The sequence below is a fragment of the Jaculus jaculus genome, chromosome 16, assembly GCF_020740685.1.
Source record: "Jaculus jaculus isolate mJacJac1 chromosome 16, mJacJac1.mat.Y.cur, whole genome shotgun sequence".
Taxonomy (NCBI): Eukaryota; Metazoa; Chordata; class Mammalia; order Rodentia; family Dipodidae; genus Jaculus; species Jaculus jaculus.
The window spans coordinates 65,042,778-65,059,252 of NC_059117.1; the positions used below are offsets into that span (position 1 = coordinate 65,042,778).

Consider the following 16,475-nt stretch of genomic DNA (forward strand, 5'->3'; position numbering starts at 1 on the left):
AACATTTTGTGTACCATATTTAATGAAACTATTTTACCAAGACTAATATATGTAACTTTACTTAATACATTTATTGTTTTACTTCGTATTCAGTTCATTGGAAAAATTAGTACCCATATAGGTAGGCCATTAGTATATAATTTTATTTAGGTTGAGTTTTCATATTAAGAGTTCAACAATTTATATTTTACTTAGATCTCTGTTGAAAATTATAAAAACTATGAGCTTCTTTGTTAGGAAGACCATGTAATAAATTTTTTTAAGAGCCTGCCACTGAATTGTATTTCTCATTCTTCAAAGAAAAAATACTATGTAACTATTACTATGGAATTTGTGGTTTTTGAAGAAGACATATTGTCTATAATACAGGGGTATAAGTTAGAAGGTCTGTGTCTAATGGATTTTCAGTGACTAGAAATAATGTTAGTAATATGCCTATTGCCAGGCTCAGTGGATGAAATTTATTCAATCATGTTGTTGTTGTTATTATTACTTTGAAGTTGCTCTATTCCCAATAAGGATATCTGTTTTATTTTCCATTTATAAAAAAGCATAAATATAAGAGTTCAATTTTTCTAGAGTTACATCTCAATACATTCATGTGAAGAAAATAAAGAAAGATTTTTTTGCCTTATTCTTTTCTGACCGAACTTGATGTTGTTCTGCATTTCTGGGAGATGAGTAATCCTGAAAAGCTCTGAACTTGTGTAAGCTTCAAATGCATGCCCTAGTGCAGACAACTCTCCCTGAGACTTACACACAATCAGACAACCAAATAGAAATGGAAAAAAGGAATGAATAAAATTGGAAAACATTAGTTCCACACACATCTAAAACACAACAAACCATGACATCATGGTGCTCCCAACCTCTCAACTCCTCCATAATGTGAGATGAAAATGAGATAGCTGAACTGCCAGAGAATAAATTTAGAACCTACATCCAAAAAAAAAAAAACCAGAAAAGAAAAACAATTAATGACCATAATAAACAAGTCAACTAATCAGATGATTGATGTAAAAAAAAATATTCAAAGCCTGGACAGGAGAGTCTCTAAAGTAAATGAAACAGAGAAACTGAAGGAAAAAGTCATGAATATATAAGCAAAATTCAGCAAAGAGATTGTAATAATAAATGAAGCCCAAACAAATTATGGTAATGAGGGCTGGAGAGATTGCTCAGGAGTTAAGGCATTTGCCTGCAAAGCCTAACAACCAGGGTTCAATTCTCCAGTACTTATGTAAAGCTAGATGCACAAACTTGTGCATATAGCTGGAGTTCTTTTGCAGAGGATAGAGGCCCTGGTACTCCCATTGTCTCTGTATTGCTGTCTCTCTATCTCTTTCTCTCCTTGCTTGCAAATAAGTTAATAGATATATATTTTTTGGTTTTTCGAGGTAGGGTCTCACTGTAGCCCAGGCTGGAATTTACTAGGTAATTTCAGGGTGGCCTTGAACTCATGGCGATCCTCCTACCTCTGCCTCCTGTTAATAATTTTTTTAAGGAAATAAATTACAGAAATGAAAACAAGTATCAAATGAAATCCAAATGAGGAAGGATGATGTTGATATAATAATATACTCAGACATATTTCAAAGTATAATTTCCCCCAAGGAACATGGGCCAATGACTTGGAAGTAAAAGATTTCTCACTTAATTATATTTGAATTTAGAAAATTAAAAATACTTAATTTCAAAATTAATAATTTACTGTGTCTCACCCTCAGTTCAATATGCTAGAGAGATGTCAGAATTACATAATAAGTTTTGTGATGAAATACTGAGAAATAATTCCAGCCTTTCACTTGGGAAATGAATAACCTTCTGGCAGGTGGGGAAAAGCTCTCTCCAGTGTATAGGGTCAACCAGGTAAACCTGAATTGATTAATAACACAGGGCTTCCTCATGGGGTTGGTGGAAATCCACTATAATGGCAGGTTTTGTTTTGACTTAGCCTTCTCTCCATAGCCAGGCATTTAATGAGTCTTCACCCAAGTGCTGTCTTACTAAGGGCTGGACTCAACACATCTGAGGTAGGATCTTCGATTTTCATGGAAAATATAAAGAGGATGACCAAAACATGGAGGATTTCATCTTTAGGCCAAATTCTCTAGCCCTTATAAGGTCACTTGTGAATAAGTTTACCTGATGACAACTGAGGCCTGTTCAGATTGAGCAGAGTTAATACATACAAAATCTTTGGCAAGCAGACCATTACAAAAGTCATATTTAGTTTGAAATTGAGATTAAAGGAAGTTAGAATAATGGCATACAAAGATTTACTGAAAAGGAAAGTAAATGTAAGAGCTTACATTTAAAAATTTTTATTTATTTCAGAGAGAGAGATAGAGAATAGGCATACCAGGAACTTCCACCACTGTAAACCAACTCCAGACACATGTGCCACCTTGTGCATCTGGCTTACATGGGTTCTGGGGAATTGAACCTGGGTCCTTTGGCTTCTCAGGCAAATGCTTTAATTGCTAATCCATCTTTCCAGCCCTAAGAGCTTACATTTAATAGAGTAAACAGGATTCATTATAGGTAATTTTCAGGTGATAACAAACAGATGGCAAAATTAGTATTTATTAATACAGCAGCATGTGCATTTGCGTGATTGTAGTGAGAGCGCTGTCTTCCTTGTGTGTAACTAGCTACGGGGAAGAAATTAGTCTCAAGAGGAAATGCAGAAGTTGAATGCTGAATTTTTTTTTTCATTTTGGTTACTTTTTATATCTCTTTTTATTCTCTTACTCTATGTGGCATATCCACATGGCTCAAGATCAAACGTTGTGATACAAAGAAATCCCGAGAAGGCATCCTGACATGGTTTATAGAGGCCGATTAGACTGAGTAATGAAGTAGAACAGGGTGGTGGCTACAGACTGGAAGTTTAAATTGTAGTTTGCAAAGATGGCACAGTATTGTGGAATACTAGGTCTCTTTGTTTCTCTCCTCTCACCTTCCAGTTCCTTTGCCATGTCATTATTTGGGAGGGTTAGCTTGACCACACATCACATCCTTTGATTTCTATTTTCCACCATGCAGACTGATAGCACTGCTTAGCATTTGTCTCTGTGGAACAATATGATAGCCAAATTTCTGGCACTTTGAAAGTGGTAGTTTGGAATCTAGATCCTTTTCTCAATACTCCAGGATCTCAGAGGTCCCCCCCCCACTTTTTTTTTCTTTCTCAGTTCATTGATATTTTTAGGTAAGTTGGCATCTGATACTAAAACCTATAACCTTATAACTGGTCTAATTTCTGGCCAATTAAGCATTATCCACATGCCACTAAAATGCTAACTTTCAAAAAGCAAAACAAGCATCTTGTTTTTTTTTTATGCTTAAATTTTCTATTTTGACAATTTCCAAATAGACAGCAAGAATTGTGAGGGAAAGTCAAGAAATGGTTGCACACAATGAATAGAGGTGAAAAATATCTCTGAAAATTTACAATCATGAAAGTTAGAGATAATCCGAAAGACATCAACTCACATCAGCAGGCAATAAATTTTCATAAAGAAAGGGAGATCAAATATGATTATTTAATATAGAAACAGTATCCACATGGCTTCCTAATTTATACACAGAACCAAAGGAATATAGGCACAGAAGCAAAGGTAAAAGGAGAAGAAACGATAGGTGGATATAGCCCATGTGTCTATAGAACACTCATTTGTGGTACTTAATACCAATGTTACTGTTTTCCAGACTATAAGGCTATCAGATATGTCTAACCTAAGTAGCTATGTCATTTCCTGTAGGAATAACTCATATGTACACTGTTTCTAGGTATTTTGACACTGTCTCTTATCCTTTGAACGTCTCTTCTGCATGTTCTGTAGTTCTCCAAGGTAATATATCCCCTTTGAATGTGACCCTCCCTCACATCCCCTATCCATGCCTGCCAGTGTCTGTGTGTCAGGCTGACACATGTCAATTACACTAGCCATGGACATCTTGTCTGTCAACCCAACTTCTTCTTCTTTCCTTTTTTTTTTTTTTCTTTTAGTTTTTTTTGAGGTATGGCTTCACTCTAGTGCAGGCTGACCTGGAATTCACTATGTAGTCTCAGCATGGCCTCAATGCACAGTGACCCTCCTACTTCCGCCTCACAAGTGCTGGGATTAAAGGCGTGCACCACCATGCCTGCGTCTCAACCTCACATTTAAATGTTTGTTGTCTTCAGCAAGCTATGTAACACAGTAACATAGACAAATTTGTGTCTTTCACAATGTCATAATTTACTAAATGAAAGAAATCCACCAGTTACATCAATTTTAATGGCTTTAAGTCACAAAATATACAAAAATGGAGTCGTTCAGGGCAGGACACGTCCTGAAGCTGCTGGTGTTTTACAACCTAGAATGACTCAGAGCAAGGCTAAGACTGCTCTCCTGACTTGTATGAACCCACATCCCAACAAACAAAGAAATATGAATTATGTGCTTAAACACATTTCAACTTCGGTTTGGAACATTTCAATCATTGGAATACATACATTACTCTTTTTTTCATACATTACTTTTTTGTGCTAAGTAGTTAGGTATGCAGCTCCTTACAAATATGTGTTCTTTATGTTCATACTCAACATTCAATAAACAGCATTCAGCACACACACCACACAAATATGCATGCACACAAGAACATTCATGTGCAATATGCATACCACACAATTGCCACACATGTGAACACATTGCACAGATGCACAACTTATATGTAAGTGAACTGGATTTAATTTCTGCTTCTTTTACTCAGTAAACCTCTGGTTGTTAAAAAGTAAATGTAACTTAAATCATAGCTTTATATTCCTTCAGTTTTCCCTTTTCTTTTTTAACTTTTGGTATTAGGGATTGAAACCTGGACCTTGTGCATCCTAATCAAGTATGCTACCACAAGCGTTTAAGACAATATTCAAAAGAACCAGCGCCCTCCTAGATTCTGTGAGATGTATAACATCAGTATTTCAGTGAAATAAGACTCCCTAATTGGTATATCCTCAAAAGCAATTTAATATTTTCCTAGCTAATTTTAAACTTGACTCATAACTTGCTTATTTCAGCACTTCAAAGTGTGTTTTAAGGGGTGATTAGATGATAAATTAATACTATCAATAATTAATATATGAAATCTATAGTTTATCCAGGTGAAAAACAAATATTATTGGCAACATAAAGTTACTGTCTGCTTGCATGGATATTTTGATTTCCAACCAGGTATTACAGTAACCCTATAAATGGAAATCCAGTTCAGTTTAGAATACATTTAAATATAATTTATTTGATATGTAATTTGGTTTAGAGCTGTGTGCACATATAAAAGAAGGCAAAAGTAGCCAATTTTATCAACAGAAACCTTGTCATGAATTAATATTTAATGCTCAGAGAATGTTTTCTCTTCCTCAATGGACACTGTACAAAAAATTTTAGATTAGATCAGAGAATAACATAGAAACTCATTTTATTTCCTGCCTTTTAAATTCTACTTATTTATTTGTAATATTATGAATAACAAATCTTTATTTTGATAAATACTAAGTAAAAGCATTTCTGTACTGATGCTATTATTCGTATTTTGTCTCAACCTAAAGGAAATTTATTTCTTCTTGGTGCTTCAGGGACTATGTAGTTGATTATTGTAGGACCAAATAATGAATATAGATTAATAGTACATGTTTCTAGCTCATTTTGCAGAAACAGGCTTTTTGAAAAATTCTGCCATTGCCATGGAGAGAAATACATTATGGTCTAATAATGAAAATTGGCCTTTCATACCACAGTGTCCTCTGCATATTGAAGAATTACACATTCGCATTACTCAAGGGAAAAGTAAAACAAGAATCTATCCAAATAACTCAAAAAAGTTTTAATGCCTTTGTATACTTCACTTTAGATTTAGGAATTTTGTTATCATCTGAAGTTATTTTTATTTATAAACATGGATCAAGAGTAGAGTGAAATAATAAAGTGCCTGCTAGGAATGGATTCTGAATATGACATTCTAATTTATGTGGAATACTATTCTACTAGGAAAACTTGTGAATATTTTTCATGGATACTAATATAAAGAAGTATAGGTTATTATTGAGTGTGAAAATACAATAGTCATGAAACTTCAGCTGATTTCATATCAGCCAGAAAAACCTCCATATTGCAGAATCCAAGCACTGTTTCCAAATTTTCCTGTGAGGACAAACAGACCTTACCTTTCTTTGGAGCAAACATCTAACTATGGGGCAGCATGTGGGTAACTTTCCCTTGAAGTGAGCATTGCCTTGCCAACCCTTGATATCTTAACCTACACATAAATGTTTAATAATACTAGTCACCAAAAAATGAAATTTATCTACAAAACTTATATACATGTTCATTTTATAGCTATTAAAATCACAAATGGATGTGTGAGCAACCTTAACAATGTTGTTATCTTAGCAGCAGACAGAAATTTTAAGCAAATGAAGCAATGTTCACGAATTATAAGAAGTGGGCACAGTGGCTTATCAGAGGACTTTTAGCCTGGAGTAATAAGATTACAAAAAGTATGTGAAAAATGGTTCAAGATCAGAATAACTCTGAAACTATAAGAAGTATTTTAAAGATTGTTACACATTTACTTCTCATCTAACCTCTAGAGTTTATATCTATGATATCTTTCACAAATGATGCACTTGAGGTTAGATATTAGTTTGTATAATGTCTTATCATTCATGTTAAGGCCAACAGTCAGAGGACTCTGAGGTTAACATTCTTTCCTTTATCATGCATTGCTTCTGACACACTGTTAGTGCTGAGCACTTGTAAGCATAGGGCAATTAGTTAACCCACCAATGTTCTCCCTTTACAGCCCAAGAAGTTGCCATGCATTTGGATATGGAGGCCATTCTGCAGAACTCCACTGACTTTGTCCTTCTGGGCCTCATCACCCATCTGAAGTCTCCAGGCCTGGTCTTCGCAGTGATCTTTTCCATCTTTGTGGTGGCTGTTACAGCCAATGTGGCTATGATCATGCTCATTCATATAGATTCCCATCTCCACACTCCTATGTACTTCTTGCTCAGCCAATTGTCCATCATGGATACAATCTACATTTGTATTACTGTCCCCAAGATGCTGCAAGACCTTCTTTCCAAAGAAAAGACCATTTCCTTTGTGGGCTGTGCACTTCAAATATTTCTCTACCTGACCTTGATTGGGGGTGAATTCTTCCTGCTTGGCCTCATGGCCTATGACCGGTATGTGGCTGTGTGCAACCCTCTGCGGTACCCAGTCCTCATGAGCCGTAGGGTTTGTGTGCTCATGGTGCTGGGCTCCTGGGCTGGTGGCTCCTTGGATGGACTCATGCTAACACCTGTCACCATGAGTTTCCCCTACTGTGGGTCTCGAGACATCAATCACTTTTTCTGTGAGATTCCAGCTGTGCTGAAGCTGTCCTGCACAGACACATCGCTCTATGAGACCTTGATGTATGCATGCTGTGTGCTGATGCTGCTTATCCCAATAGCCATCATCTCTGTCTCTTACACGCGCATTCTCATCACGGTCCACCGGATGAGCTCAGCTGAGGGCCGTCGTAAAGCCTTTGCCACGTGCTCCTCCCACATTATGGTTGTGAGCATTTTCTATGGGGCAGCTTTCTACACCAATGTACTGCCTCATTCCTACCACACACCAGAGAAAGATAAGGTCGTATCAGCCTTCTACACAATCCTCACTCCCATGCTGAACCCAGTCATTTACAGTTTGAGAAACAGAGATGTGGCTGCTGCTCTCAGGAAAGTTCTAGGCAGACATACCTCCTTCCATAGAATCCAAGTGAGGGCTGTGACTGGAAAATCCTAGAACGATAGTGCTCAACACAAGCAGGTTGGACCAATGACACAGTCCTTCCAGAAAAACACTCTCTTGGTCTCTGAAAATTGCTCCATGTCATTCTAACAATGTAAAATTATCAATCAATAAAATCATGCCTTACCAAGCATCACATATGGAATAGGTTGAAGGCACTGAACTCTCAGCATCATCAATCTAGTGTTTTAAATTTTCAGTGATTTTATCATATTAACACCTCATCATCCCCTCTTGCCCACCCTCCACAGAGACCTCACCACTTAGGCTAGACTGGGTGGTTAGAGAGACCTAGGGATCCCCCACCTCCCTTTTGCTGGGATGACTGGGAAGCACCAAACTCCTGGCATTTTATGTATAAGGGTTCTGGGGATCAACCTCAGGTCTGCATGAGTGTCGAGTATTTCATCCACTGAACTTTCTTCTCCCTTACCCTCCTCATTCTCACTTGGATAATTCCATTGATGTTTACTGTGGTTTTGGTGTGATACCTCTCTCCCACACCCCTGCAGAGTGTCTGCATGGACTCAATGTTTTAAAATACCCTCCATGTTTTCTTCTAGTTTGAATTTTTTTTTTAATTTTTTATTTATTTATTTGAGAGCGACAGACACAGAGAGAAAGACAGATAGAGGGAGAGAGAGAGAATGGGCGTGCCAGGGCTTCCAGCCTCTGCAAACGAACTCCAGACGCATCGTCCCCTTGTGCATCTGGCTAACGTGGGACCTGGGGAACCGAGCCTCGAACTGGGGTCCTTAGGCTTCACAGGCAAGCACTTAACCGCTAAGCCATCTCTCCAGCCCTAGTTTGAATTTTTGATCATACACTTAATAATGTGCCTTATCCATTTTGATTTATGTTTGTACATTGTGAGAGATAGGGGTATAGGTTTACTCTGCTCTTGTCACTTATAGTATTGAATTTGTATATTGTTATGCCTATTTTGTTTTGTTTTGTTATTTTCCCTCAGAAATGGCTTGGGTGTAGGGGCTTTCTACGTTCTGGGGGAAGTAAAGTGCTTATTTCAGTTTACAGTTCCAGAGGGAGCAGTCCATCATGTTGAGCAAAGCATGGCAAAGCAGGAAGCCAGTGTTACATTCTCACATCAGCAGGGAGGAAGGAGGGGGAGAGAGAGAGAGAGAGAGAGAGAGAGAGAGAGAGAGAGAGAGAGAGAATGAAAGCAACAATTGAGGCCAGGTTATAACACCTCAAGGTCCACTCCCCCAGTGACACACTTCCTCCTACAAGACTCCACAGCCTTTTCAAATAGCCATTTTGCTGGGGAGCAATGTTCAAACACAGGAGGATATGGAGGGTGTGGCACTTTACATTCAAACCACCATAAGAAGTTTGTCATGATCCCTATCATGTGGTGTATTTAGTCTCAACGGCACATTGATTTGGTGCGGCTCCCATGGTGGCAAGTTCTGTCTAAAGCAACCACCTTTCATTTGCACAGATCTAAGTGTGTGTGTGTAACTTTAGTGAAAACTAGCTCAGAAGTATATGTAGCATATGTTATTTACTGCCTAAGTATGTAAACAAGCATGGCATTTGCAATTCTTGACCGTATCTTGGAGGGAGAAAGATAAGATTGAAACTTACTGAGAACTGGAAGTATGCAAAGAGATGCGAGAACTTGAAAAGTGTTGGGCTACTGTCATGACACAATAGTATACATCATGGACAACTTTAAGATAGGGAGTTTGGGATTAGAAGCAAAAGTAATTTTGGGGAGTTAGTTGATATTTTAGTTTTTAAGAGCTGATAATGATGTCCTTAGTAATTTCTTCCCAAACAGTAGAGACCTTTGGAGAATGACATCCTTGATAATGAAGATGGAGGCATTGTGCAATCATCCAAATACAAATAAAAGAGATGCCATAAAGTCAAAGCTTGGAGTGGAGTGGGTCACTCCAATTCTCTGTCTGAAAATAGTTAATTTTGTTTGGAAATGATTTCCTAAAAACTCAATATATTTCCTTCTCTTCATACCATGAAATGATCCACTGTCATTTGGCTTAAATGAAACTTGGCATCATTATTGCATTATTACTTGTTTTAAATACAAGATAACACCTCACAATTATGGTTTTAGATGCATAGAATATAGATATAATAGCTTAATTCATATATAATAAAAGTTCAAGTGAATGCCATTGTATACTAAAATAATGGGTCATTGCTTCCTTCAACTACATGGGGATGATTAATTTTTTTTCTTCAAAGTATCAGTTCTCCATTTTGGCTATATAAATAAATGGGCACAAATGGCAGAGATTTTATAGTAACTAAAATAAAGCTGAATGCCAGTAAACAAATGCCCTACATTTTACCGCATCTTCATATACTATCTCATGGAGATTTTAGCACTAATTTTTCTAAAATATTGGTTTAGAATATCTTCATTTAGTAAAAACTTGCATAGTTCATTCTCAGGTCATACGTTATATTTGAATATTTTGTCTCAAGCTTGCAATGTTCCGGCCACCTTCATTCAGGGTTTGCCATCTCCGTCTCAGGGAGATACTTAGATATCACCCAGCCCATTTTGTATGGTACTCCTACGCTTTTCCTTGACCTGATGTTTTAGAATTATTCTCGAGAAGGAGTCCAGAATCATTCTACAAAGTTCCTATTCGCTAATGGAAATTCAACCTTGAAGTCAATACCATAGCGAACATGGCTGTACCAGTCGGAATTTCCTGTTGCTGAGAGTAGTGTTTCTTGTCAGCCTAACACAGCAGGATGTGTATGTAGCCTGTTGCAGCCTTCCTTTCGCACTGCCTGGCCAATACGCCTGGCCAAAATCAGCTGATGGGAGGAAAGAGTTTATTTTTGCTTACAGTCGTGAGGGGCGCTTGACGGCAGCAGGAAAAGGATGGACTGGAAGAAGAGGCAGGATATCAGCTTTTGCCACAGCAAATGTAAAACAGCAGCAAGGCAGAATGAGCTGACCTCTGGCAAGGGGGAAGTTGGGCCACTGCATACCAAAGCCCGCCTTCAGTGACACACCTCCTCCATCTAGGCACCACCTGTTAAATTGCCACCAGCTGGGGACCAAACATTTAAAAACCATGAGTTTATGGAGGACAACTGATTTAAATCATCATATAACCTCACACTGTATCCTTTCACCTATCTGTAGAAATCTGTTACAAACAGAAGTTATCTGTTTATTCTTCTATGTATGGAGGATTTTAGTTATAGGAAATTCCCCTAGACAAGTGTTCGCATACACAATTTTCCATGAAGAGGTACTCAGGCCAAAGTCTGGGCCATGAAGAGGTACTCTGGCCAAAGTCTACCTCATTCTTCAGGAAATCCCCAAGGGTGAGAGAAGCCTCTATCAGCTGAGGCATCTCGGGAGTCACAGAGGCAATGGTGGCCCCATGCTTCTCTGAGGTACCCAGGAGAAATCTGGCTTTTGCTGGAACCAGGATGAACCATGGACACTAACACTGACTCCATGGCTGAGGGTGCTGTAAAGTCTAGCAGATACTCCAGGAAAGGCAGAGGGGGACGTCTTCTGGGCGAGCTCATGTGGGGAGAGGACGGTAGACACCAGTCATTGGTTCTGGGATAGCTGTCAATGGCAAGTCGCCTGTGGGATCTCACAGTGAAGCAGCACTCTGGGGAGCTACAGAAAGGCCTGTTCCCCACCATGCAGTAAGAGAGGAGTAGCTTCATAACCACAGTGAACTGTATCTTATCCCCCCACTCTCTGGCCTCCAAGAGTAGCCACTGCTCATGCAAATCTGTCTTCACTCAGGACTCACATTCCTGCACATTTCCACTGTGTTCAGTGATCAGCGTGCCAACTGATGATGCTCTTATTGCCTGGTCATAAAACCTGGAGAAAACATGCTCGGATGAAACAAAGAGGCCACAGCTTTCAGTGCACATCAGGCATGTTGGGCTGAGGTAGGGAAGGGCCTCCATATGGGTACCAGGGAGCTCTCAATTTTGGTATCTCCTAATCACACTGAGTAACCACAACCACAAAGGAATACTTGTGTATTTGTTTGATAATTTGTTAATTATTTTCTGTGAGTTTTTTCCTTTTTTTCAATTTTTTTATTAACAACTTCCATGATTATAAAAAATACCCCATGGTAATACCCTCCCTTCCCCCACTTTCCCCTTTGAAACTCCATTCTCCATCATCTTCCCTCCCCTTCTCAATCAGTCTCTCTCTAATTTTGATGTCATGATATTTTCCTCCTATTATGATGGTCTTATGTATGTAGTGTCAAGCACTGTGAGGTCATGGATATCCAGGCCATTTTGTGTCTGGGGGAAGCACAATGTAAGGAGTCCTATCCTTCCTTTGGCTCTTACATTCTTTCTGAAACCTCTTCTACAATAGACCCTGGGTCTTGGAAGCTGTGATAGAGGTATTGCAGTGCTGAACACTCTGGTCACTTCTTTCCAGCACCATGATGCCTTTTGAGTCATCCCAAGGTCACTGCCATCTGAAAAGAGAAGATTCTCGACCAAAAGTGAGAGTAGCATTAATATAAGGGTATGAACATTAAGAGAAGTGCTTACTGGACAGTTTGATAAGCATAGTTTATATATTTAACCAGACAGCAGCAGATGTTACACCCCTAGGGCTCCTGACTTCCCTGTTTTAAGTTTTCGGTATCAGGGATGTATTCCCTCCCATGGAGCAGACCTCCAGTCCAATTAGAGGGCAGTTGATTTCCACCATGACAGACGTGCCACTATTGCACTCATTGGCTCATTTGGCCTGGCTGGCCAAATATAAGGCTTGCAGTGTCCACTGTTGAGAGTCTTCACTGGTGTTTTCTCTTTCTCCCATTGAACTGCATGCAGAATGGCTTCTTCCAGCTTTCTGTCAGCTGGTCTACATGGAGGAGGTTATCAGCTCAGTTCCAGCAGGATTTCTCAGTGGCCTTGCAGCCTGTGGTGGTTTGATTCAGGTGTCCCCCATAAACTTAGGTGTTCTGAATGCTAGGTTCCCAGCTGATGGAGATTTGGGAATTAATGCCTCCTGGAGGGAGTGTATTGTTGGGGGCGGGCTTATGGGTATTAAAGCCAGTTTCCCCATGCCAATGTTTGGCACACCCTCCTGTTGCTGTGTCCCACCTTATGTTGGCCATTGTTTTCCCCTGCCATCATGGAACTTCCCCTCGAGCCTTTAAGCCAAAACCGGACTGCAAGAGTAAAGTGGTACCGAGGAGTGGGGTTGCTGCTAGACACCTGACTATGTGGTTTCGGACTTTTGGAGCTGATTTTCAAGATGAATGTGGAAAGAGTTGAAACCTTGGCCTAAGAGATGCCTTGCAGTGTTGTAAGTACAGCTTGATGGACTGTTCTGGTCTGAGTTGCAAGACCTGAATGCAGTAAGAACTATGGACTGTGAGGTTTGGCTTATGAGGGTGAGAAAGAACTTTGCTTGGACTGGGCTAGCAGTTTGTGTGAAAAGCTTGATGTTATGCCTGTGTCCTGAAAAGTTGTGCAGGGTTGCTTTGCATAGAAATGAACTAGTGTGTGCAGAGGGATATGGCACAGAAAGAAAAATCTTTGGGTGAACTGCTGCCCGTTCAGCTGCAACTGAGACTGGGCTAGCTGACCTGCGCTGGGGCAACAAGAAGAATGTAGACTCTTTTGAAGGGGCCTGAGTGCTCAAGGAGTGTCCTGTTCTTCAAAGTCTGCTTTATTCCCCACTGGATTAACAAATTGGCACCCTACCTGGTATCGTGGAGTATAAGAAATGCTGGAAAGAGGGTCATTGAGTTTGCAACATGGTCTTGTGTTTTGGAAATGGCCATGGACAGTGTGAAGCGGGTTTGCTGGTTGCTTGCATAGAGACCCCATGGGGCCATGAGGATGAACCGTGGCTTGCAGTGGAGACCCAGAGGAGATGCCGGGGCCATGAGATGGCTGTCGAGGAGCTGCCGGCCCCGATGAAGTTTCCCAGGACTGTAAGTAGCCTAGCTGGAGGGGCGGAATTGGCATACCAGAGACTTGTTGCTGGTTAGAATTATCAGACTGGAAGATTTGTCACTGGTTAGAGTTGCTGGACTTGAAGCTACAGAGTTTGATATTTGCCCTGGTTTTTTTTTTTTTTAAATTTTTTTTTTTTTTTTTGCCCTGGTTGTTTTAAATCTTGTATTGGTTGAATGTTTCTTTGCTATGCCAAATGCCATCTTTTGCAGTGTGAATATTTATTCTGTGTCATTATGGGTTTTTTGAGGTTATTTGTTGGTATTATGACTCAGTTAAAAGATCTTGGACTATGGGGATGTATGAACATCATTGGAATTGATAAAAAGTATGGGGACTTTTAAAGTCAGACTGAATGCATTGTATTTTACATCATGTATGGATATCAGTTTATGGGGGTCAGGGGCGAAATGTGGTGGTTGATTCAGGTGTCCCACATAAACTTAGGTGTTCTGAATGCTAGGTTCCCAGCTGATGGAGATTTGGGAATTAATGCCTCCTGGAGGGAGTGTATTGTTGGGGGAGGCCTTATGGGTATTAAAGCCAGTTTTTTCCCATGCCAGTGTTTGGCACACCCTCCTGTTGCTGTGTCCCATCTTATGTTGGCCAGGGGGTGATATTCACCCTCTGCTCATGCCATTTTTTTCCCCTTGCCATCGTGGAGCTTCCCCTCCAAGACCAATTGCCAAGACCAATGTGTTTAAGGGTTTCCCCTACTTTTTCCTCTAGCAGTTTCAGAGTTTCAGGCCTGATGTTAAGATCTTTAGTACATTTGGATTTAATTCTTGTGCATGGAGAGAGAGAAGAATCTATTTTCATCCTTCTACAGATACATATCCAGTTTTCCCAGCACCATTTGCTGAACAGACTGTCTTTTCTCCAATGAGTATTTATGGCATTTTTGTCAAGCATCAGGTGGCTATAGCTACCTGGACTTACATCTGGGTCCTCTATTCTGTTCCGTTGGTCTACATGTCTCCTTTTGTGCCAGTACCATGCTGTTTTTGTTACTATGGCTCTGTAATACAGGTTAAAATCAGGTATGGTGATACCACTAGCCTTATTTTTGTTGCTCAGTATTTTTTTTACGTATTTGAGATTTTTTGTGATTCCAAATGAATTTTTGGATTATTTTTTCTATTTTAGTGAAGAATGCCATTGGAATTTTAATGGGTATTGCATTAAATGTGTAGATTGCTTTTGGTAAGATTGCCATTTTCACAATATTAATTCTTCTGATCCAGGAACAAGGGATGTTTTTCCATTTCCTAGTTTCTTTTGCAATTTATTGCTTGACAGTTTTAAAGTTTTCATTGTAGAGATCCTTTACTTCCTTGGTTAGGTTTATTCCAAAGTATTTTATTTTATTTTATTTTTTGGTGCAATCGTGAATGGGAGTGATTCTCTGAGTTCATCCTCTTTGTGTTTGTTGTTAGCATATAGGAAGGCTACTGATTTCTGTGTATTTATTTTATATCCTGATGCATGGATGTAGGTGCTTATCAGCTCTAACAGTTTGCTGGTAGAGTCTTTAGGATTCTTTATGTATAGAATCATGTCATCTGCAAATAATGATAACTAGGTCTCTTGTTTTCCAATTTGTATCCTTTTTATGTGTGTCTCTTGCCTTATTGATATGGCTAAGACTTCCAGTACTATATTAAATAAAAGTTGGGACAGTGGACACCCTTGTCTTTTTCCTGATTTTAGTGGAAAAGCTTCCAGAACTTCCAGATTTTCCCCATTTAGTAATATGTTGGCTTTTGGCTTGTCATAAATAGGCTTTACTATATTGAGATATGTTCCTTCTATTTCTAGTTTTTGCAGTACTTTTATCATGAAGGGATGTTGGATTTTGTCAAATGTTTTCTCTGCATCTGATGAGATGATCATGTGATTTTTGTCCTTCAGTCCATTTATATAATGTATTACATTTATCAATTTGCATATGTCGAACCATCCCTGAATCTCTGGGATAAAGTCTACTTGGTTGGGGGTGAATGATCTCTCTGATATATTCTTGTATTCTGTTTGCCAATATTTTGTTGAGAATTTTTTTTTCATTTTTTATTTATTTATTTGAGAGTGACAGACACACAGAGAAAGACAGATAGAGGGAGAGAGAGAATGGGCATACCAGGGCTTCCAGCCACTGCAAACGAACTCCAGACACGTGCGCCCCCTTGTGCATCTGGCTAACATGGGACCTGGGGAACCGAGCCTTGAACTGGGGTGCTTAGGCTTCACAGGCAAGCACTTAACCGCTAAGCCATCTCTCCAGCCCTTGTTGGGAATTTTTGCATCTATGTTCATGAGGGAGATTGGTCTGTAATTTTCTTTTCTTTTTTTTTTTTTTTTTGTTCTACTTTGCCTGGTTTTGGTATCAGGGTGATGCTGGCTTTGTAGAAGGAGTTTTGTAGGATTCCTTCTTTTTCTATTTTATGGAAAAGCTTAAGAAGCAATGGTGTTAGTTCTTCCCTGAGGTCTGGTAAAATTCACCAGTAAATCCATCTGGGCCTGGGCTTTTTTAGTTGGGAGATTTTTTTATAACTGCTTGGATCTCCATACTTGTTATAGGTCTATTTAAGTGACTGTGAGGTTTTATTAGTTTTCACTGTCCACAACTTTCCATTTTTGTTTTTTCTTATTTCATTT

The 16,475-nt window shown here is 39.2% G+C and overlaps 1 protein-coding gene across 1 annotated transcript; it reads left to right on the forward strand.

The window, feature by feature from the left end:
• Positions 1 to 6,872: 6,872 nt before the first annotated feature.
• On the forward strand, positions 6,873 to 7,841 carry LOC101611992 (olfactory receptor 2T2). The gene has a single exon (XM_004661232.3). It carries the CDS (start codon positions 6,873 to 6,875, stop codon positions 7,839 to 7,841), a length of 969 nt encoding a protein of 322 aa, XP_004661289.3.
• Positions 7,842 to 16,475: the final 8,634 nt, after the last annotated feature.

Bases quoted from the DNA above. Each gene is read 5' to 3' on its own strand.
- LOC101611992 (XM_004661232.3), top strand. From the start codon at position 6,873: ATGGAGGCCATTCTGCAGAACTCCACTGACTTTGTCCTTCTGGGCCTC.